This window comes from Rhinatrema bivittatum, chromosome 2 (genome assembly GCF_901001135.1).
Source record: "Rhinatrema bivittatum chromosome 2, aRhiBiv1.1, whole genome shotgun sequence".
In the NCBI taxonomy this organism is placed as follows: Eukaryota; Metazoa; Chordata; class Amphibia; order Gymnophiona; family Rhinatrematidae; genus Rhinatrema; species Rhinatrema bivittatum.
Window position 1 is genome coordinate 219,008,247 of NC_042616.1, and position 25,234 is coordinate 219,033,480.

Here is a 25,234-nt window from a genome sequence, read left to right on the forward strand (position 1 = left end):
TAAACTTGCCAAACAAAACTGCAGCAAAGAATGTTTTGAGAAAACAAAAAAAGCACAAAAAAGCAAAATTTTGAAGTGCTCCAAATTGCAGAGGAGTCTAAAATTACAATGTTACAATGTTGGTGGGTCTACTCTTGAGCAATCAACCAGATACAATCACTTGTTCAATATTTTCTAAGCTTGCCTGCAAACATGGGACATTGCTGGGTGGCTGAGCTTAGACAGTAATAACCAAAATATGTATAACTTTTCTAGAATCATTTTGTTGAATGATGCTTATGTTCTAGAAATGCCATACAGCCCAGCATCCTGTGTCCAACAGTGGCCAATCAAAAGTCATAAGTAATTTGTCAATAAGTATAATTCTTGTCTCCTTCTTCCCCCAGTTTTTACAACCTTGTTATATTGTAACTTTTTTACTTCTTCTGCACTGGTTAAAAGAACAAAGTTATTGCACCCCCTGTTATTTGTAAACTGGCATGATATGATTGTATCATGAATGCCGGTATAGAAAAGCCTTAAGTAAATAAAATTAAATAAGTACCTGGCAATTACCCAAACATTAAATAGATCCCAAGCCACTATTCCTTATTGATTAATAGCAGATTATGGACTTCTTGCTGTGGACTGTCTCTAAAGTCCTGCTGGCCTCAGAACCCAAAGGCTCAATCCACCAGGGAAGCGGTTGATACAGGTGAAACCCTCTATAGCTTCCCAGCCTGAGGCATGTTTGCCTGCTGCCAGCGTGGTCCTAGTCCGTACTCCATGAGCTGGGCAGTACGAACTTCACCACAGCCCAAGGACTCATACTCCCGATTGTGACACATAATAAGAAACTCTCATAGTTAGCAAAGATTGTTTTAAAGTCAAATGATGTGATCATCTTAGTACTATATATTGGCATTAAAAGTCAAACCAGTATAGACCAGGAGATAAGCACTTCATGAGAAGAAAATTGCAGAGTTTAAAAGTTGTAAAAGTTGTAAATCATGAGAGGTCTAGAAACGGGTAGATGTGAATCAGTTATTTACTCTTTCGGATAGTAGAAAGACTAGGGGGCACTCCATGAAGTTAGCATGGGGCACATTTAAAACTAATCGGAGAAAGTTCTTTTTTTACTCAACGCACAATTAAACTCTGGAATTTGTTGCCAGAGGATGTGGTTAGTGCAGTTAGTATAGCTGTGTTTAAAAAAGGATTGGATAAGTTCTTGGAGGAGAAGTCCATTACCTGCTATTAAGTTCACTTAGAGAATAGCCACTGCCATTAGCAATGGTAACATGGAATAGACTTAGTTTTTGGGTTCTTGCCAGGTTCTTATGGCCTGGATTGGCCACTGTTGGAAACAGGATGCTGGGCTTGATGGACCCTTGGTCTGACCCAGTATGGCATTTTCTTATGTTCTAAAGTTTATAGAAAAAATGTAGTAGTTGTCTTAAAGGAGAGACAAACTCAAGTTCTCAAGTGCAGAAAACAGGCCTGTTTTTCAAGAGTCTCAAATTAGGCAAATTAATCTGATTCCTGGATCATGTGTGCCAGCATGTTTCTTGCGTATTCATTGTGGAAATCCTGGAAACCAGACCTGCTTGTGGCACTGAAAGACTGGATTTCCCAACTCCTGGACTATTCCACCAGTCCTGTATATTTTTAATACGTTTCAGATGTTTGTCCGTATCATATCCCCTTGTCTCTCTCATCTAGGGTAAACAGATTTAGGTCATCAGTTGCCTCTACTATATCTTCTGGTGTAGACCCCACACATTTTGGTTGCCTTTCTCTACACCTCTTCTGTTCCCTCTCTATCCTTTTTGAGCTATGGCCACCAGAACTGAACACAGAATTCAGGAAGAGGTCTCACCAATGACCTGCAGAGGGGCATCATCACCTCCTTTTTCCTGCTGGTTATGACTTTATGCAGCCTAGCATCCCTCTTACTCTAGTCATTGCCTTGTCACATTGCTTCTCCATCTTCAGATCGTCAGACACTATCACCCCAAGGTCTCTGTCTTGGTCCATGCTCATCAAAATTTCACCCTCCATCACATTGAGCTCCTTTTGGATTTCTGCACTTTTTGGCACTGAATCTTAATTGCCAGGCCTTCATCTACTCTTCTAGCTTCCTTAGTTCACTTATCATTCTCTCTGCTCTTTCAGGGATGTCTACTGTTGCAGATTTTAGTGTCATTTGCACTAAGATGAACTTTTCCTTCTAACCCCTCCACAATATCACTCACAAAGATATTGAACAGAACCAATCCCAGAATCAATCCCTGAGACACCCCACTGATCACCTTTCATGTTTTTTTGAGTGACTTTCATTCATTACTACCCTCTGTTATTTTTCAAGTCAACCACTTTCCAATCCAGTCCACCATCTTGAGACTCACTCCCAGGATGCTCAGTTTATTTTTGAGCCTCCTATGTTGGATAGTGTCAGAAACCTTGCTGAAATCCAAGTTAACCGTATCTAGTGCATGCAATTGATCTAATTCCCTAGCTACTCAATTGAAAAAATCAATCTAATTTATTTGAAATGATCTTTCTCTTCTAATACTATGCTGCCTCAGATCCTGCAACCCATTGACGTAAAGGATAGAGGAATACCTACAATCCAATGGGTTGCTGGTTGTGAGTCAGCATAGTTTTACCAGAGGAAGATTGCATTAGACAAATTTGATCTTTTTTTTATTGTTTAACTAGAGAATTAAATCAAGGCATGCACTAAATGTGGTTACTTGGATTACAGCAAGGCTTTTGACGCTGTCCCACATATAAAGGTTATGGATAGGAAGAGGATAGAAGAGGTCCAGAAAGGCAACCAAAATGGTACGAGATCTACACCAGAAGACGTCTGACAGGAGATTTGAGGGCCTAAATATGCATATTCAAGAGGAGAGAGATATTGGGGGGGGGAATGGATATGATACAGACTTTTAAATATCTGAAAGATATTTAACAGTACACAAGAGATAAACCTTTTCCAATGGAAAGGAAGCTGTAGAACTAGGAATCATGACATGAAACTCCCAGAACAATGTCAGTAAATTTTTTTTTTTTTTTTTTTACGGAAAGGGCAGTGGATGTCTGGAATGCCCTCCTGGAGGAGATTGTGACTGGTATTCAAAAGGGTGTAGGTTAAATAGAGGATCCCTACTGGCAAGAGGATAAAAAGGAAGCACTGGGATAACATAGTAACTTTTCTGAGTATGAGTAAAGTGCATGGAATGACAGTTACAACCCTGAGCACCTTGCTGGGCAGAGTGGATGGATAATGTGGTCTTTATCTGCCATTTACTATGTAGAAAGACTTTAGATGTTTACTAATTAAAAAAAAATAAATTCAGTAGGACTACAGTAACATTGCACAACTAGTTTAGAGAGTTAAATACAGATGTATGCATAGGACTGTTCAAGATAGATGGAGTGGTAGAACCAGAGGAACTAGATCAGAATGGATTAGGGAGACATTTCTGACAACAGAAATAAGGCCAAGGGACAGTTTATCCAGTCTAACTGGAGATGTTCCATAGAGATTTAAAGAGAGCTTTCGTATATATTTTCCTTTTTAATACTTTCACATGACGATACAAGAATGATGTATGAAAATCAGAACTGATAATGAGTGTCTCTAGAACACTTTGAAGATGGAAACTGGAGGGCAATTAGAAATTTAGATTTAGCTCATGCCTTTTCATTGGTAGCTAAAGGCGAGTTATGTTCAGGTGCAGATATTTTTATGTGTATTGTATCCTATGCAAATGAAAGCTCTTCTTTAAGGGACTGATTTTCAACAGCATTTATATGTTTAAAACTGGTTAGTGTCCCTGACATTGCTACAAGAGCCAGTGTCCTATGTTTAGATACACAACTTGCCTACACACTATGGAGAGGAGAAACTGTTCATTCTGGTTTCTGAAATCTTACCCTTGTACATAACTTGTTCTAACATGGTATAGTTTTGGTTTTTGTTTTTTTTTTAATAGAATATCAGCTTTTGTATTGTTGGTTGGTAATATATACAAATTGCAGTTATTGCTACAAATATTTAAATTATAGAGACAATAAGATCTAATATAAATATATAGTAACAGCACCCTGGTGTAGCAAGGTCAGGTGCTGCTCTGAAAGTAACACCTATTGACTGGTCAAAGAACCATAGTGGAATTAGCTCTTTTGGCATCTGAATTCAGCTGTATCTCTGCAGTAGGTTCTTGCCGTAGTTGACTTAAATAGGGGAAGATAGGGAAATATGTAAATGATGGATCTTTGAGAACAAGATGGGTAGGAGTAAGGAGATTGACCATGAAGAGGGGGCTAAAGAGAAGAAAATAAAATACAGTTTTGTGGAAGCAGTCTTAATTCTTCTTATATTTTTGTTACAGATTTATAATGTCGTCATCACAGGAGGTTCCATCTCCAGTCAATACAATGCAGACATCCAACTTTGCACATGTGATATTTCAAAATGTGGCAAAAAGTTATCTTCCCCATGTCCCCCTTGAATGCCATTACACTTTAACCCAGTATATCCACCCACACCAAAAGGATTGGGTTGGCATTTTCAAGGTGAGTAAGCTTTCATTACATTTCATTTTGATGAGAACTGCTTTGATATGTAATTGTTTGCTTTGTAATCAGCATACTCTAATAAGATCCATATAGCTTATTTTACATTTTGTGATACAGTTTTGTGTGAGGGTTGAAATTATATACTTTTTTTATGTTTTTATTTTTGATACATTAATCATACCAAAATCTGTAATGTTAGATAAACACTGAAGGCACAAGTTTATTTGCTTGTTATAACTTCATTATCCTTTACTTTCTGTTTGGTATTTCAGGTGTGCTCTTGTGTCTCAACAGAGACCTACATTCATACATCCTGTCATATGTTTTCAGAGAACTTTAGTGTTGCAGAATACTGGATAATTCATTGGTGTTTCAATGAATTTTCCATTCCTTATAGGATTCCACTGAATTGGGAGAGCATCTGTGCTTTAATGCCTCATGAGTGCTTGGTATATTTTGATTGCATTGGTGCCTAGAGATGCCCAATCCACAGCACATGCTATAAGTTTGTCCATAAGTGTACCTGGGTCCACAAGTGAATGCTTTGTTTCTTCTGTGCAAACTTGAAATGCAAGTATGCTGAGGCTATCTTGAAACAGTGAACCACTTATAGGAAGTTGAAGTACTGTCATAAGAAGCAGAGCTGACATTGAGGTTCTTATGGCTTGGATTGGCCACTGTTGGAAACAGGATGCTGGGCTTGATGGACCCTTGGTCTGATCCAGTATGGCATGTTCTTAGAACTGTATGCAACCTTCTCCTCAGGATCTGAGCTGGTATTTGTCCATCAAACACTAACAAAGAATTGTGTGTTTGAAGACAATGAGAATTTTGTCCTTACAGCAGAATAGAGGGGGAGAGAGGAAAAAAACTGAAATAATAATAATAAAATTCCAAAGAACCCCCCCCCTCAAAAAACATTAAAACAGAATGAATGGGGTAAATTCCCTTCTTGACCTGTGGTTAGTGCAGTTAGTGTAGCTGGGTTCAAAAAAGGTTTGGATAAGTTCTTGGAAGAGAAGTCCATTAACTGCTATTAATCAAGTTTACTTAGGGAATAGTCACTGCTATTAATTGCATCAGTAGCATGGGATCTTCTAGGTGTTTGGGTAATTGCCAGGTTCTTGTGGCCTGGTTTGGCCTCTGTTGGAAACAGGATGCTGGGCTTGATGGACCCTTGGTCTGACCCAGCATGGCAATTTCTTATGTTCTTATGTTCTTAAGGAAAGGGAACAAATAGTTGGGACATGCGTTTTTAGCATTTGGTTTGAAGCAGAGCCCTGAGTTGTAGAACTGTAAGTCTTGGAACCTCTGCAGGGTAGCATGTGACAGATCACATGAACCATCAGTATGACTTTTAAAAATACCTTCATAGAAATTGTAGATAAGTAACTAATGGTTAGTTACTATCTGTGACATTCATAGCTGGTCACTAATAATCATGACAAAATTGTTCTTAGCATTGCTAGTTTCTCTGCCTGACTCTGTATGTAAAAGTGCAGCAATATTCAGCATTTCCACATCATGCGCCATCTGATAACTTCTTTCAGGTTATGTGTCCCACCAAACTTTGTTTTATTATAATCTAATAATTTAAATACTTTAAACCTTCTCATCAAATAAGGTTGCTAACCAAAGGGTATGCTATACATGTAAATATAGAAAAATATACTTAGTGTTTAGTATGAAATTTAGGTATTCTTGGATGCACCCATCATGCTATGACTGAAAGCCTCTGGAGAGAAGGGCTGGCTTCTTGTACTTTGTCCCCTGGGTGGATGACACTGGCTGACTGGCCGGCCAGCTGTCAGCCTTTCGGCTTTCACCTTGTTCGCACTCGTTTGCCACTACCACTAAGCACTCTTATTGCCCTTACTTCTGTTTACACAGAGAAGCTGTGTGGTTCTAGTTAAAAGATGGTAGGAGGAGAGGTGACGTGGAGAACAGAAACAGAGTGGGAGGGAAGAAGTAAGTACTGCATACTAGAGCAGCGTTTCCCAACTGGTGTGCCACAGCACACTAGTGTGCCGTAGCTGTAGTTCTGGTGTGCTGCAACAGTCCTCAGTTTCTTTCCCCTATAACAGTTGGTCTGCAAGATATCCTCCCACCAGCAAGGGGAATCAGACAGCAGTGCTTATCTGCTGCTGCTTTTGTTTTCCCCTCTGCTGGCTTTCCTCTGCAGTTGAAATAGCACAGGCAATCCTGTAGACTCACAAGTCCTGCTGGCCTCATGCACTTCTAACTATAGAAGGAAACAGGCATAGAAGAAAGAAGCAGCACCAGGTAAGTGCTGCTAGAAGAGGTAGCTGAATTTGCTGGGGGTGTTGAGGGAGAGGGAATGGAAAGAAAGAGAAAGTACTGACATCAAGAAGGGAAGAGGGTAGGGGAGAGGTTTATTTATTTATTTAAAATATTTATATACCGTTTTACCAATACAAGATTGACCAAAGCGGTTTACAATGGTAGTAACAAAAAAAGTTAGAATAAAAATACAATGTACTTCATGATCAATATAAATAAAATATTTTAAAAAAATTATAACAAAAGAAGAAATTAAAATAATTTAACTGTTATTTTTAAAGTAAAAGTATAGAAAGAAAAAGAAGAGATACACAAACATAACTATCAAGATGGTAATCTCCAGATATTAATTGAAATTTAAGTATCCATATATGAAGCTGGGCTCATGACTACTGAGTGGAATTGATTTTCCTGAATGCTTCCGTAAATAAATAGGTTCTTAGCTCTTTCTTGAATTCATTTCTGCTGGAAATTTGTCTTAGGGGGTCAGGCAATGAATTCCACAGAATGGGGCCGGTAGCTGGAGATTATATCGGGGGAGAGGATAGGGAAGGAGATGGTGATTTTGATGATTCCAGTGGGGTGGAGGGAGAGAGAAGGGATAGGAAGGTGGTAATACGGGTGAGGGAAAAGAAAAGGAAAGAGAAGATGTTGATTCCAGGTGGTAGAGAGAAAGGGAAGAGAAGTGATGATACTGGGGAGAGGGACGGGAGGAGAAGGGGATGATACCAGAAGTGGTGGGGTGGAAAGAAAAGGGAAGAGAAGGTGATGTTGCCAAGGGTGGTGGAGAGAAGATGAGGATTGCAGTGGTGTGAAGGGAAGAGGGGAAGAGAGGGGAAAAGCTGACTTTTTACTTTTCCTAGAAGCCTCTCATGAGGGACTTTGTTAAACGCCTTCTGAAAATCCAAATATACTACATCTACCGATTCAACTTTATCCACATGTTTATTAACCCCATCAAAAAAAAGAAGCAGATTTGTTAGGCAAGACTTCCCTTGGGTAAATCCATGTTGACTTTGTTCCATTAAACCTTGTCTTTCTATATGCTCTACGATTTTGAGACCATTGGAAATTCTACAGAACGCAGTGGCAAGAGTATTAACCGGCAGCAGGAAAAAGGACCACATCACTCCAGTATTAGCTGAATTACATTGGCTTCCAGTTGAATACCGCGTACAGTACAAAGTTCTCAGCACATTATGCAAACTGATATATGATGAGCACGCAGGTTGGCTTAATACTACAATACGTTTACATACTCCTCAAAGGTCGCTACGCTCAGCAAAGGCTTACTACCAATTCCTTCAATAAAAACAGCAGATCTCACACAGTCAGGGGTCGGGCTATTTCACTTGCAGGACCAAAAACCTGGAATGCAATGCCTATAAACCTTAGACTACAACAAGATTACAGGCAGTTTAAAAAGGACCTGAAAACGTGGTTATACATACAAGCTTTTAAACAAATGGAAGGTGATTGTCAGAGCAAATAGTTGGCATTGTCTTAGCATTTATGATTTTACTCTGTATTTTATTTTCTTTTTATGCTTTCTTAGTAACTTTATATTTATGGAATGCTGTTTTAAGTTGTATTTTTTGATATTTATTTTATTAATTTGAATTTTTAGTATTACTTAAGAATTTGAATTATAATTTTATTTTATACTTTTATTGTTCGATTTGTAAACCGTTGTGATGGTACTTCTAACGATGGCATAGAAAAACTGTCATAAATAGTTAGGCTTTTTTCTAGGATAGTTGCCTTCATGGTTGCAACCAGAGAACTCCTTTAGTTCTGAAACTGGGTAGTGGACTCTGCGTCCAAGTCATGTCTCAGTAAACTTTCTTTTGGGTGGGTGGCTACTATTCAGAGAAGATCTGGAGAAACTAGTAAGGGTTCTGGGTGAATCCAAATCTCAAAGACTCCCGGAGGATAGAGACCAGGCGAGCATGCAAGGACTTAAATGGCAGCACTTCAAGTTTCATTGCAAGTGTGAAATGTCGGAATTGGCAATCTCGCGCATGAGAAGGGGTAAAACAGTCCTGTTGGGGAGCCAAGAGACCAAGCGGAGACTTACCGGCAGCTGCAGGAAATGATCGTCTTCTGCAATGATATGCAGCAGGTCTCTCAGTCGATATTACTGATAGGTGGATGCCGCTAACAGTATTTCAAAGAGTTGACCCAGATTACCATGGACTAGTGGATCTTGAATATAATTTTAAGGTGATATGCACCTGTGTAGAGTTGCCTCAATATCAAATGCCTTTATCATTTCCACTTGCAGATCACAAATCAAAAGAGGCTGTAAGAATGACCCTTTATAGGTTCTGAGATTTGGAGGCCATAGTTCCCAGCCTCTGCTAGGAAAGGGGTCAAAAACATACTTGTTTTATTTTGTAGTTCCAAAAAAGGTCAGTATCTTCTGGCCTGTCCTAGATCTAAAAAAGTTCAACAATGCTTGAAGATAGCCCACTTCAAAATGGAGACACTCCGATTGGTCATGGTGGCAGTAAGAAAAGGAGCATTTCTGTTGTCATTGGATTTGGAAGACACCTATCTCCATATACATATTAGGACTCCTTTCCAAAGCCATCTTCGCTTTGATATCCTAGGACATCACTATCAGTTTCATGTCTTATACTTCGGACTTGTAACTGCCCCAAGGATTTTTACCAAGGTCATGATAGTCATGGCAGCAGCTCTGTGCAAGTAATGTTATAATGGTACATCTCTATTTGGACGACTGGATCATAAAAACAAAAACCGTCCATGAAAACCGACAGGCCTTAACCATGGTAGTCCAGAGGTTAGAAAGGCTGGGCTGAGTGGTGAACTACGCAAAGAGCAGCCTAGAACCCTCCCAGTTGTTAACATTCTTAGGAGTTGTCTTCAGTAGGGAAAAAGGACCTTTACACTGAAGTAGGTCACCAATAAGATTCTTTGCACAATAGACCTATCCAGAGTACTGGATTATCTCCATTTTATCTTAAGGTCTAGCCTTTGAAAGGACATGGCTGCTAGGCAGAGGGTATTCCCAGGCTGTGGTGACAACCATCCTGAAAGCACGTAAGAGCTCAACCTTGTTAGCCTATGTTAGAGTTTGGAGGCTATTTGGGAAGGTTCCATGTTTCTATTGCTGAGAACATGGAACCTCCCCATTGAAATCAGACATTACATGAACCTGGATTTCTTACAGAAGGATCTGGTAAAGATTTAGCACTTGGTTCAGTTAAGGTTCAAGTGGCAGCCATATCATGCTACAGGGGATGTATCAAAGGTACCCAGGTAGCTGCACACCCAAATGTAGTACTTTTTTTTTTTTTAAAGTGAAATGTATATGACCACTTTTCAGACTGATTTTTTTTTTCCTCGGGGCCCTAACCTGGTCCTCAGAGCATTAGTAGGATCATCCTTTGAACCCTTAAGGCAAGGATCTCTGAAGGATCTATCTCTTAAAAACAACCTCTTTGGTAACAATCTGCTGTGTTAGATGCACTTCGGAATTGCAGACCCTCTTATTCAAGGAGCCCTACTTAGTGCTTTATGTTCATTCAGTCATCTTCCGACTGGTGCTCTCATTCCTTCCAGAGGTGGTGTCTCCCTTCCACTTGAATAAGTCGGTGTCACTACCAGTCTTCAAATTGAGCAAATATAGAGGGAAGGATGAAAGGCTGCATTTGGATATGTGCTACATGGTAGGTAGATATCTGAAGGGTAATGGTAAATAGAGTTTACTCTGACGAGGGGAGCTTTGCTAGCAGTGTGCCATGGGATTCAGTCTTGAGACCATTTCTTTTCAACATTTTTGTGAGTGACAAAGAGGAAGGATTGTTGGGAAAGGTTTGTCTTTTTGCTGATGATACCAAAATCTGCACCAGGGTAGACAGTCGAAGGTGTGGAAAACATGAGGAGGGATTTAGTGAAACTTGAGGAATGGTCTAGGTTCTGGCAACAAAGATTTAATGCTAAAATGAAGATTAATGCAGTTAGGATGTAAAAACCCAAGGGAGAGGTACAGTTTTGGGGATGAAAATTATCTAAGCATGTTAGAATTGGCTTTGCGGGTGACTGTATTTGATGATCTTAAGGTGGCCAAACAGGTGGATAAAGTGATGGCAAAAGCCAGAGAGATGCTTGGCTGCACAGGGAGAGGAATGGTCAGTAGAAAAAATAAGATGATATTGCCCCCTATAGATCCCTGTTGAAACCTCATTCGGAACACTGTGTACAGTTGTAGACACCATACCTTCAAAAGGATATAAACTGATTGGAGTCAGTCCTTAGAGTGGCTTCTAAAATGGTTAGTGGTCTTAGTGCTAAAGCATATGGGGATAGACTTAAAGATCTAAACAGGTATACCCTAGAGGGAAGGTGACATGGGGAGGATGCATGGAACAGGCTCCCAGTGGAGGCTGTGGAGACAAAAATTGTATCTGAATTTGTGGGATAAATACAGGGGATCTGAGGGAGTGATGGGAATGGTAAGGCTAAATGAATTGGACAGATGGGCAGACTAGATAGGCCATATAGTCTTTTTCTGCTGTCATGTTTCTATGTTTAAAGGTGACAGTTTCCTTCAGAAAATCAAATAGGTTGTTTGTGCTGTATGGAGGACCATGAAAGGGAGAAGCAACCTCCCAAGGCCACGCTAGCTAGATGGATTAAAGAAGCAATCTCCTTGGCCTATATCCTCAATGGTAGGCAAACACCAGCAGTGTTCCATGCATACTTTACAAGGGCACAAGCATTATCTGTTTCCTTGGGTGAAATTGCAGAGCCACCACCTGGTCATCCCTGCACTCGTTCTCCTAACATAAGTTGGATGTACAGGATGTACAGGCTAAGAAGAAAGCAGCTTTCGGCTCGGGGACCTTAAGGCAGCCCTGTCTTCCTTCCACCCAGCCTAAAAAGCTTTCATAACTCCGAAGTGTAAGGACTGGTCTAACAGGAGGAAAAAGAAGGTAAAATTATTCTTACTTGTTAATTTTTTTTCCTCGAGTCCTGCTAGATCAGTCCAGGCCCCACCCAGGAATACAGGGCCATAAGTAGAGACACCCGAGGTAATCCAGCTCTTTCTCTTCTTCTTTCCTCTTCTTCCTGAGAAGGGAACCAACCTCGGGTGGGGGTGGGGGATAAAATAAAGATATATATATCTATATCTAGCAATACATATATCTATAGATGTAAAGAAAAAGGGGGTAAGAATGAATTCCTTGTCTGTTTGCTACTGGCAAAGGCCTACAGCCACGCCTCTTATAGCTGAGAATGATGTCATGAAGGGGGTGTGTCCTTTGTTTTTGGCAACTAAGGAGTGGAGAAATCCCAAGTGTAAGGATTGTAGCAGGACTCAAAGACAGAAAATTATAAGGTAACAATTTTACCTTTTTAAAGTTAATACAGCATTTAATGTCAGAATGCCTTATGATTGATTTTTATTTTAAATCTATATTTTCAGTTTGAAATGGGTTTATACTGTATATACACTTAGATATATATTTTCTATATTCTTTTATTGTTTTATTCATGGTTATTGTAACTTTTTATTAGATTTTATATCATTACATAAGATAACTAGAAGCAAAAATACATAATAAGAAAATAAATAAATTAATCAAATAATATAATAAGGACAATGAATCGGTAGTCCTCATATGAAAGGGGGGAAGTACTAAGAAAAAGAAAAAAATAGATCCAAATGACTTGTTGCCTGTGATTTATCCCTCAAAAAGGTCTCAATATCATGAAGAGGATCAATAAAAATAAAAAATTAAATTAAAATCTTTTGACCACATAAGAAGACATTGCTGTATTTAAAATACTGCTGAAATACAAGGTCTTTAAATGAATCAAGCACAAATTATACAATAAGAATACCTCGAGATGTAATATCCTGTGATGTCTGAAGAAACTGAGAAATATTAGAGGAGCAAGTAATTCAGGAGACCTTTCTTGTAGATTAGGAATCTTTCTAGCTCTAGGGATATAATAATTAGAAAGTAGAAAACTTCTCAGGAGAACATTGCAAAACCTCTACCACACTTTTTTTTTTTTTTTAATAACTAAATTCCTGACAAAAAAACCATCTGCAGACAATTAAAAAATGAAGATTTTTAGACCTCTTCTTATTTTCAAGAAGTTCTTGCTTGAAATGTAAATTCAAATTATCGTTAATTGCAACAGCGGCATTAGATTGCAGCAAATTAATGGCAGCCGAAGGAATCTCCAATTTCCCAGTTCTTGATTCCAAATCAGAAAATTTGAGATGCCTCAGAGGAATATAGACACAACTGAGAAACAGGTTGAGTTATAGTAGATTCCAAATGACTTACCCCTCTCCATATATCCTGCATGGAGATATCAGAGGGTTCAGAAGAAATTTCTACAATTTCATTAGCACTAGGCTCCTGGGAGAGGAATAGTAACAGAGTTAGATCCCTGGACTTCTATATCAGAGGAAGATTACAATGCAGTTTATTCCTCATTCGAGAGTATCCTGGGAGAAGACACTCAGGAAGGAGTGAATTCACCAATTCTTCCATGTGGTGGGGTTCCTGATATTCCTACTAAAGAACCTATGCTACACTCAAACCCTTCTTCCTATCCTCAGTCAAATGAAGCTGTGTTAATGGCTGTAGGAGAAGAGAATACGGACTTAAAGAAATCTCTAATGACTCAGATAAGGAACAAGTTTGTAGTGGAATATTAAGGTGGAAAACATACGAGTCCATAGGACCCCTTACCAGAGTGGATGCCATCAGGGAGCAAACAGTTTCCCCTTCCTTTTCCTCTCCATATCCTTCAGACAGATTAGTCCAAAGGGGTGCACCCCTTTGGTATGTTGGTGCCAGCGCACTGTTAAGTTGCCATTCTTAATGGGGTTCCCTAGCACAGTTGATGACATGAGTTCCACGCAGCCAAAGAGAGTGCCTCCTCCAACGACAAGAGCAGTAAGTGCTGCTAGGCTGCTGCTCTTATGAGGGTTCCCTGGCGCAGTTGATGACATCAGCATCGTGCAATCAAAGAGTGTCTTCTCTAAAAACAACTTCCTGCACTCCTGGGCAGTCCAGATGTCACCCATGGTTATAATAATTATATTTGCTGTGCACAGACTTGCACTCTGAGAGGAACAAACATGTAAACTGACAGCTCATAAGTTGGCCATAGACAAGAACATTAACTCACCATGGCTGGTGCCTATGATCCTACATTTCTTAAAATTTGGCTCAAAAAATGCATTCTGCTATACCACATTATATGATATGCATAAGTTCCTGCTTCAAAGAGTGCATTTTAAAAACATTATTGACATTTGAGTCTGATTCATCCTCAGTGGTTTGGGCGTCTTACTAAATATTTTCTGTTCAAAAGAGGATATTAAGCTGTTAATTGACTTATTTTAAAATGCTCATAAAGATATTCTCTGGCACCTGAAAAAGATGTTTAGAACGTGTAAGAGTTGGAGCCTGCCCATACTATCTGTTGTTGAGATCTGTTTTGCCTTCTTTCCTACCTACAACTTGTGATTCTTTCCTTCCCATTCCACCTTCAGGTTTGTGAGTTATATTCACATCTTACAAGCCTTTATTCTCATAAATAAAGTGGACAGCCAGGGGGTGATTACTAAGGTGTAGGAATGGATTAGAATCTGGTTAAGTTATAGACAACAGAGGGTAATGGTAAATAGAATTCACTCTGAGGAAAGAAAGGTGATCAGTGAAGTGCCTCATGGATTGGTCTTGTGACCAATTCTGTTTAATATCTTTTGAGCGATTATTGTGGAAAGCTTGGGGGGAAAAATGTCTTTTTGTAAATGATTGCTAGGACCTGCAGCAAGGTGCTGTCTTCTGGTATTGTAAACACAGGGCATACTTCTATAGGCAGCTGTACCTGGACTTTGGGTTGACTCTGCTTCCAATCAATAACTGCAGTGGTCTAGCACGAGCAAATAAAACAGTCTTGGTGCTTTAAAACTGATAATATAGTGGTTTAGTATACATCACCAGGAGCAGTTCCAGTGCTTTAAAACCAAAAACTGCAGCTGTTGAGCATAATAAATGAATAAGGAGCAGCTCCAGTGTTCTTAAAGAAAAGCTGCAGTGGCACAAAAAAACAAGGAATAGTTACGGTGCTTTCAGAATACACAGAGAAGAGTTTCAGTGCTTTTAAGCAAAAACTATAGTAGCTCTGCACAGTCAAACAAGGAGCATTTCAAGTGCTTTTAAAGCCAAAGCTGTAGTGATTTAGCATAAACACACAAGGAACAGATCTAATATTTTTAAAGTTAAAAAAAAAAAGGCCAGTTTTTACTCCCTAAGCTACAGGGGTTCCCCTGTTTCTATCATTTCCTCCTGGGACCTAAAATCGAAGTTCATCTCTTCCCAGCTGGCCTCCTGTGGTCCAGATAGGAGGAATTGCATCTCCTCCCTCTGTTCTTCTTTATCTATCTCACCAGTCACAAGAGTGAGGTCATAGTCTCCATTCTCCCTGCCCTCAGAGACCCCACTCCTAGAGGCCCATTTGATGTCCTGCTCACTGCTGGGAATTTTCGTACATGTACTCTGTTCCATTGTTTTGAGGAATTTTGGCTTTACCCAGCATGGTAGGGTTTCTCTGGGGGCTGAGGTCTTTGGTTCTTTCAGGCCTGGGCCAGCTGATACTGGACTGAAGAATCCACCCATATCTGAGGGAGTGGATGGAATGAGAAGTGATTTAAGAAAGTTTAGAGAGTGGTAGACTGCTTGGAAGCTAAGGTTAATTATTAAAAAAAAAAAAAAAAGCAAAATGTATTCATTTTTAATGCAGAAATTCAAAGGCATGTTACACGCTAAGAAAAGAGGAAATGATTGTCATTGTGTAGGTCATTAGTGAGACCTCATTTGGAATATTGTATCCAATTCTGGAGGTCTTACTTTTGGAAGAATACAGAAAGAATTGAGGTGGTCCAGCAAAGGGCTACCGAAATGTTGTGGCATCTACATGAGAAGCCCTGTGAGATAAGACTTAGAACTATAAATACATGTACTCTAGATAAGATACAATGGGGGTGATATGATAGAGGCATTCAAATACCTAAAAAGTATTAATGCACAAGAAGCAAACCTTGTTGAGGGAAAGAATGTTCTAGAACAAGGGTTCATGAAATCAGGCTCTGAGGGTTAGTTAGACTTATGAGAAACATCAGGAAATATTTCACAGAAAGGATGGTAGAATAATGGGTTGCCCTGCAAGTGGTGGCTAAAATGGTACTGGAGTTCAAAGGCATGGGATAAATACAGATCTTTAGTTGCTAAAAATATGGAGAGCAGAAAACAAAGGATTATATTCAGGTACTGAAGATATGTCCCTATTCCTAGAAGGCTTACAATGTAAGGCCTAGATTAATCAAAAAGCTATAAATATAGCGAAAATAGTGCCCGTGATTTAAAAAAAAAGGGGTGGGGGGGGCATGGTTAGGGTAATTTCCCTGTTCCTGCATAGCACAAGTAATTTCCACAAGCTGTGATAAATTTATCGCACCAGCACTAATTTTCACATTGCATGCTGATTGAACCACTGCAAGCGCATTAGCAACTGAAAAGGTTTTTATCGCAAACGAGAGAGAGAGACAGAATCATTTATACCACTGTAAGAGGGGGCACTTTTAACTCAGGATGGGGTAGGTTGGGGGCAGTTTTACATATACAGTCAGAGGTACGAACAGTTCACATCACTGAACATTTTCTGCACTCTCTACCTAGCTTCAATTAAACTCCTCTTTTACTTTTCATTGCTCCAAATGACAGAAAATCTTCAATGATGTCAACTTTGCCTTTCGTACCTCTGATTGTATGTAACACAGCGCACAGAAAAAGGTGTAGTTATTTCCGGCGTTAAAACCAGTGTTGCTGTGCGTTACTCTATCGCATTTGACTTTAGGAGCTGCTCATTACCATTAACTCTGTGCTCCCACTTGCATAACTAATGTGACATTTACATATTAGCACGCATTGAGCTATTTACCATACACATGATTAGGGCCTTAATGTTAGAGTTAAGGTCCTAATGCAAAATGATAAATGACCATGTTAGTTTGTACCTAAGGTAATGGAGGGTGAAATGACTCGCCCAAGGTCAGAAGGAGTGGTAATGGGATTTGAATCCTGGTTTCCATGATTGGCAGCTAAGTATGTCTAGCAGAATATAAGTTCTGTAATTAATCTTAATCGAAACATAGGCTCCTTGAGGGATTTGAGAAACTCCCTAGTAATGGTGGCTATTTAGATTGTATTAGTATGTTAGAATCAAACTAGCGGCTGGATTTGTCTGGCAGGTTGCCAAATTTAGGATTTTAGGTAGACAACTGAAATCCAGAACCTCCAGGGTAGCATTCTCAGAAATGCTTCTTGTTCCATGTGCAGGACCTGAGAGGTAGGCAGAGCTCCGGAGTCTCAATGTGTGGATGAGACGATGGTATTAGGAAGAAGGTTTCAGGTTTGTTAGGACCTGGGCTTCATTTTGGGGAAATAGAGGCCTTTTCCGAAAGGATTGGCTCCACCTTAATCAGAGTGGAACCAGGCTGCTGGCACTAACCTTTAAAAAGGAGAGAGTGCAACTTTTAGATAATGGGGGAAAGCTGACAGTCGCTCAGAAGCGCATAGTTCAGAATGATGTATCTTTGAAGGATACTAAGAGAACAGGGGAGTGGACCAGGTGTCTTTAAGTAAAGTGCAGAAAGATTCCATATTACCCCTGTCAGCTGATGAGCAGGTTGTTAATACAAACAAAAGCAAACTTTAAAATGTTTGTATACAAATGCTAGAAGTTGAAAAAGTAAGAAGGGAGTTTTAGCATAGGATGAAGAGGTAGATGTAATTTGCATCTCAGAGACCTGGTGGAAGGAGGATAACAAATAGGACTCTTTGATACCAGGGTACAAATTATATCGAAATGATAGGATGGATCAAATTTGTGGAGGGGTGACACTGTATGTTTAATGGAGCATTGAGTCAAACAGGATGAAAGTTCCACAGGAAACAAAATGCAATGTTAAATCTTTATGGATAGAAATTCCAGGTGAAAAAGGGAAATCAATAGCAGTTGGGGATGTATTACCATCCACCTGCCAGAATGAACTAAGAGATAATGAAATTCTAAAAGAAATTAGGAAAGCTAACAAAATCAGCAACAGTAATAATTGTGATTTCAATTACCCCAGTATTGTCTGGGTGAATATTACATAGGACATTCCAGAGAAGTAAAGTTCCTAGATGAAATAAATGACTGCTTCATAGAGCAGCTGGTACAAGAACCAACAAAAGGGGAAACTATTTTACACCTAGTCCTTAGTGGAACCACAGGATTTGGTACGAGAGATAACTGTTGGAGCCACTTGGCAATAGTGATCACAATATTATCAAATTTGACTTAATAACTGGAGGGAGCCAGAAATGTGACAATATTTAACTTTCAGAAAGGTGACTGTGATAAAATGAGGAAAATGTTTAGGAAGAAATTAAAAGGAGCTGGAAAGATTAAGAGTTTAGCTCAGGCATAGTCTTTGTTTAAAAATACCATCCTGGAAACCAGACCAGATGTATTCACGCATTAGAAAAAGTGGAAGGAAGGCTAAACGACTACCAATATGGTTAAAATGTGAGGTGAGAGAATCTCTAATATCTAAAAGAACATCTTTCAAGAAATGGAAAAGGGATCTGAATGAAGGAAACAGCATAAGCACTGGCAAGTCAGATGCAAAGCATTGATAAGACAAAGAGAGAATTTGAAAAGAAGCTTGCCATGGAAGCAGAAACTCACCATGCCAGAAATGATATTCTAAGGTGATGATTCAGAAGAACTGAAACAAATCGTGTTGCACCTGGAAGATAAAATAGGGCAAATTGACAAACTAAAGAGTAGCAAATCCCTTGAATCAGATGGAATACATCCCAGAGTGCTGAAAGAAATGAGAATTGAAATTGTGGATCTGCTATTGGAAATTTGTAAACTCAGTAACATCATCTATGGTACCTGAAGACTGAATGGTTGCCAGTGTATCGCCAGTTTTTAAAAAGAGATCAAGGAGTGATCCAGGAAGGTACAGACCAGTGAGTCTGATGTCTGTGCCAGGCAAAATGGTAGTAACTTATTATAAAGAACAAAATTGCTGAACATATAGATAAGCATAGTTTAATGGGACAAAGCCCACATGGATTTAGCCAAGGGACGTCTTGCCTCACAAATTTGCTACTTTTTTTGAGGACATAAATAAACATGTGGATAAAGCTGAGCCATGTGATTTAGTGCAGTTGATTTCCCTTATGAGAGACTTCTTAGGAAATTAAAAAGTCGTGTGTTGGGGGTTGTGTCCTATTGTGGATTGCCAACTGGTTAAAAGATAGAAAAAGGTGAATAGTGGAGTGCCCCAGTGATCTGTTCTGGGACTACTGCTTTAATATGTTTATAATGTTATTTAGTGAAACTGCCGATTAGGTGTATTTCATAACACTACAACAATCACAACCACCCAATATTCATTGGGAATTTTTTTAAATTTATATCTAATTCAGACCTCATATATTGATTAGAGGGGCTCAAAACGTAATAGCCCTCACTAAAGTTAATTAGGAATTTACCACAATATTGTGTGTATTGCGGTCTTTCCATTTGCATTTATAATCATAGGTCTCGATTATTTTTTTAAAATCAGTGAATCATTCTTATTAAAATTATTCAAACAGTGAAGCACACTTATCTTGAAATCGAGTGATCAGAAACGCTTGTGAGAGTGATTTTTACTCATAATGCCCGACACGGCTCGTGTTTCTTATACTGCTTCATCAGGGGCACAGGTTCAACGTAGACGATTCTAAAAATAAAAATCATAATGAACTGTTTATAAATATCAATGCTTATTTCACTCTTTAAACATACATACGCTTCATACTTTAATACTCGGGGTAAGAATATAAAAGAACATGTGGTTCGCACGAGTATTAAAGAGAAATCCATTGAAAGAGAGGATGGACATCATGACATATGTGGACAATGTGATATGTGTAGTGCAGCCATGACAGGAGTGGAGTGGCAACACCCGATCACTGGCGCAATATATAAGAAAAGATTTGTCACTAACTGTAGATCTACCAATGTGGTGTATCTAATTCAGTGTCCGTGTCCGTCCATTTATATAGGGCGTACAAGCAGACAAATAAAGATTCGATTGAGAGAACACCGCAGTAGAATTAATACATCTAATATGGAGGCGCCAATGGTAAAACATTGTGCACAGCACAGTCATCAATTTCAACCTTTAAAATGGACTGTTATTGATCAGGTGAAAGACTGTACGCAAGGAGTTGACATTCAGTCAAGACTGAACTTTATTGAACAGAAATGGATATTCACTCTTTCTGCTCAAAGCCCGCATGGAATGAATGATGCTGTGGATCGGGCAATGTTGATATGACGCGTTCTGGTAGCACGTTGCAGCATTGGATAATGATGGACGCTAAACGTCTCATTGGCTTAATATGATTCGCTGGTGGGTTTAAATACCTCAGCGAATCAAACAAGATGGAGGATCCGTTTTGGGGAAAAACGCTGAGAGCATGTAACAGAGTGACAGTCTAAAAGTATGAAGTGTCTGTATGTTTAAAGAGTGAAATAAGCATTGATATTTATAAACAGTTCATTATGATTTTTATTTTTAGAATAGTCTACGTTGAACCTGTGCCCCTGATGAAGCAGTATAAGAAACACGAGCCGTGTCGGGCATTATGAGTAAAAATCACTCTCACAAGCGTTTCTGATCACTCGATTTCAAGATAAGTGTGCTTCACTGTTTGAATAATTTTAATAAGAATGATTCACTGATTTTAAAAAAATAATCGAGACCTATGATTATAAATGCAAATGGAAAGACCGCAATACACACAATATTGTGGTAAATTCCTAATTAACTTTAGTGAGGGCTATTACGTTTTGAGCCCCTCTAATCAACATATGAGGTCTGGATTAGATATAAATTTAAAAAAATTCCCAATGAATATTGGGTGGTTGTGATTGTTATAGTGTTAATATGTTTATAAACAACCTGGAAATGGGAACAACAAGTGAGGATGTACCCAAGCTACTCCCGAATAGGACGGGAGGCTGCCCGCGGTCCAGTCAAAACCACACATGTAAATGCTGCGTCCTTCTGGGCTTACACATCCAGACGATAATACCTGGAAAAAGTGTGTAACGAGGACCGTGTCGCAGCTTGGCAAAGGTCAACGGGAGACAATTTCATTTCTGGCCATGACGCTGCCTACACTCTAGTGGAATGAGCCCTGTCCTGTGTAGGTAACTGCTTCCCAGCATCAACGTATGCAGCCGTGACTACCTCCTTAATCCAGCAAGCTATGGTAGCCTGGAAGGCTCTCCCTGCCTAGTACCGCAGTGAAGGGCAAACAGGTGATTCGTCTTTCGGAAAGGCTTAGTAACCTCCAGATACCGGGCAATATGTCTCTTGACATCTAAGGGTCGCAACAGACGATACGATACTCCTCTACATTTCTTTCTTGGTCCAGAGATGGTAGGGAGATTAAAGGTAATTTCTGTAACCACCTTTGGTAGAAAAGAAGGAACAGTATGCTGCTGTACCGCCTTTGGAGTCACCCCGGGGAATGGCTCCCAGCAAGACAAGGCCTGCAATTCAAAAATCCTACGCGTAGAACAAATTGCCTCAAGAGAAACTGTTTTTAAGGTCAGTAACCACAAGGACAGGGTATGCAGCGGTCTAAACGTAGGGCCCGCCAAGAAATCCAACACCAAATTAAGACTCCATAAGGGCACTGGAAACCACAAAGTAGGACAAAGATGTTTCACTCCTTTCAGGAAATGGGCCACATCAGGATGAGCTGACAGGGAACCTCCATTCATCTGATCCCTGAAATAGGCGAAAGCCGCTACTTGTACCTTTAAGGAATTGAGGGCTACATCATCCTGCAAAAATTCCAAAATGAGCGGAATTTTGGCTGACCGGGGAAGGCTTATGGCTTCAAATAGAAGAGATTTTTGGCCTGGTGCCAATTTAGCTTTCTGAACCTATTCACCTGTAGCCCAGGGGACCGGCTCCATTATGTGTTTTCCCTTTCTTTGTCATGACTCAGCATGTCCTCACTGAAAATGTACCTTAGTGCCATTGCAGCATACCATCAGTGGGTGGAAGGTGCTCCAGTTTCTACGTACTCTTTTGTATCCAAATTTATGTAAGGATTGTGGCACTCTAAACCTGCTGTCCCTTAGCTTCTGGTGCCTTGGGATCTTAATGTCATTTTAACCCAATTTATGAAGCTTTTATTTGAACCTTTGGAGTAGTTTCTTTAGAATTCCTCATGTGGGAAGTGCTGTTTCTAGTGGCCGTCACAGCTGCTCAATGGGTCAATGAGTTACAAGTTTTGATGTACTACTCTCCTTATCCCCGGTTCTTTCACAGTAAGGTGGTCCTTTTGCACTCACTTTAAGTTCCTTCCTAAAATGGTGTCAGCTTTTCACATAAATCAAGCCATTGTCCATCCTACTTTTTTCCCCAAGGCCGCATGCTCATTAAGACTCTTTATTCGTTGGACTGTAAGAGAGCCTTGGCCTACTGTTTAAAAATGATTCAGCATCATCAGACGTCTTCTCAGTTGTTGATCCTAATAGACTGAGAATGGCAGTTGCCAAAAGAACTCTGTCAAATTGGCTAGTGGACTGTTATGGTCTTCAAATCACAGACTTTATCAAGGTTCATCAGGTGATTGCCATGGTGACTTCAGCGCTGCTCGATTGAAGACACCTGCAAAGCTGGGATTTGATTGTGCACTCTTTCACATTCTACTGTTGTCTAAAAAGCATGTTGAGAGACGCCTGTAGTTTTGGGTGAGCAGTTTTGCGCAATCATTTCACTTAGTGGTCCACTCTCCTTTGTTGGGGCCAATTTTATTTTTTCTGTACTTGCTTTGCTTTGCAACATTTAGCTTCAGGCTCCCCATGTGTCACAGCTAATTCAGCCATGCTTGTCAACAGAGAAAGCAAATTTGCTTACCTGTAAATGGGGTTCTCTATAGACAGAGTGATTAATTATGCTTATTTCCCGCCCATCTCCCTGGAAAGTCTACTACCTGGCTACAGCTTACCAAATTCTGAAATTGACTGAGAGGCTGCAAGAGAACCACTACACATGCTTTGTAAACTTATACTGAGCTCTGAAAGATGAGTCCATTTAGTGGCCATCGGACAACGTCACCCTTGTATCATGTCTAATTTATCCTACTGTTTATAGGTAAGCTGTTTCAGGTCCAGACCGATCACTCATTTTTTACATTAGTATCTGACAAGCCTTCCTTAATATTAAAATATCTCGGTGCCAGGTAAAAGTAATAGATTTATTAGCTTATAGGAATAATTTTACAAGTAATACAAAATGGTACAAATAACATTAAACGATTGACTGCAGACAACAACTACTATTCAATTATACATACATATGTACATATAAAGATTCAGAGCTTACATCCCTAGCCACAAGGGCTCAAGAGATCTGTCGATGCTGCCATCTCTGGGGTCTGTTTTGATGTTCTTAATCATTTTCAATTGTACCTGCTTTTCTACTGTTTATGAGAAATCTTAACACTAGCAGATGCATAAACTGGGAATAATCAGACTGCTTGAAGCAGGAGGGGAGGTCAGACCTTTGTTAATGGGCACAGTCCTGATCAATGGCATCTGCATATGTGAGGAATACCTCCCTTCTGCTCTAAACTTAGCAAATAGGCCTGTCAAACTCTGCAACAATTATTTGGGGGATGTGCAAACAGAAGGTAATTATGCAAGTGGTGGGGTATATGCAAGTAGTAATTAGGTAGGAGATCAGATGTCTGGAACAGTTCTGTGTGCCTGGACATGGGTAAATTAGGTTACCTGTTTTTGAGTTAGCCAGGCCCCAAATGATTTTTCTATATTCTTATGTACATTCTGTCTGTGTGTGTCTCTGAGTTCATCAGTAGTCATATTCAAGCAAAATAATCCCATAACATAAGCAAACTTGCTTTATCTCCACCAACTCCTCCAGAAGGGCATTCCAGACAACCATCACCCTCTCCATGAAAAAATATTTCCTAACGTTGTTTGAATCTATCTCTTGGAACTTCACAACATGACCCCTAGTTTTACAAATTTATTTTGTTGGAAAAGTTTTGATGTATTATTAATACATTTAAGGTATTTAAATGTCACTATCATATCCCCTGCCACCTTTGTGTCTCCTCTCCTTTTGGGTATACATATTTATGTCCTTCAGTCTCATCTCATAGGATATTTCGTACAGATTCTGCCCCATTTTGTTTCCCTTTCTCTGGATTGCTTCGAGCATCTGATGTCCTTTATGAGGTATGACCTCCAGAATTCAACACACTACTCTAGGTGTGGCCTTACAAATGGCCTGTAAAGAGGCATCATTACTTCCTTTTTCTATTGGTTATACTTTTCCCTATGCATCCCAGTATCCCTATGGCTCTGACTACTTTCCTTATCACACAGTTTTACTTCCTTGAGATCACCCCAAGGTCTCTCTCTTGATTAGTGCACATCAGCTCGTCACCACCTGTCGCATACTGCTCCTGCAGATGTCTGACCCATGTACATGACTGCACTTTTTGTCACTGAATCTTAACTGCCAATTATTCAACTACTGTAATCCTCAAGCTTTCTTAGATCATTACTTATTCTCTCTAACAAGTGACTCCCCGTACATCACTAACATTGGCACACAGCATATTGCATAGTAATAAATTCTATAAAACAGAAAAATATTCATATTCAGGGCTTTGTATGTGAGACACAATCCGTTGAATTACATTCATGCACTAGCAGGCTTGCAGTGGATGAGCAAAATAGATTTGATAGTATTCAATGTATAAACTAGTTTAGATGTAGTATTATATAAAAATGAGAGCATAGAGACTAACTTAATGTTGAACAGCAACCTCCAGTCTTTTACAGAGATGACAAAGGATGTAGTCACAGTTCCTATATACTTTGCCTTTTAATAGTGTTTATAGCATATACTCTGTTACGTTTGAGTTTAGGAGAGAGTGTTCAGTTTTTGGCCAGATGATGAGACTGTTTTCCTTCTTTCTGTTTGCTTACAAAAATCTGGAAAAGCCAAAGCTAAACTACATTCATCATGATCTCTTCAGCATTTGAAAGCAATGAGAGCTGCTGTGTACGGGAAATGCAAATACATTTCCAAAAACACTGCAGAAGTAAAAATGTGGGTGATAACATCCAATGCTTGCATTCCCCCCTTGAATTTTAAGTTAATAAATTTACGAATATAATTCTAATGTTGTGATGCTTAAAA

General features: G+C 39.5%; 1 protein-coding gene across 3 annotated transcripts in view; it reads left to right on the forward strand.

Annotated features, from left to right (window-relative positions):
- Nucleotides 1-25,234, forward strand: part of TAX1BP1 (Tax1 binding protein 1) — a 262,473-nt gene that overhangs the window by 4,675 nt on the left and 232,564 nt on the right. For all 3 annotated transcript variants that reach the window (XM_029589185.1, XM_029589184.1, XM_029589183.1), the window contains exon 2: nucleotides 4,383-4,566. In XM_029589185.1, coding sequence (XP_029445045.1) covers nucleotides 4,390-4,566 — 177 coding nt within the window. In that variant the 5' untranslated portion in view covers nucleotides 4,383-4,389. The remainder of the gene's footprint in view (nucleotides 1-4,382; nucleotides 4,567-25,234) is intronic.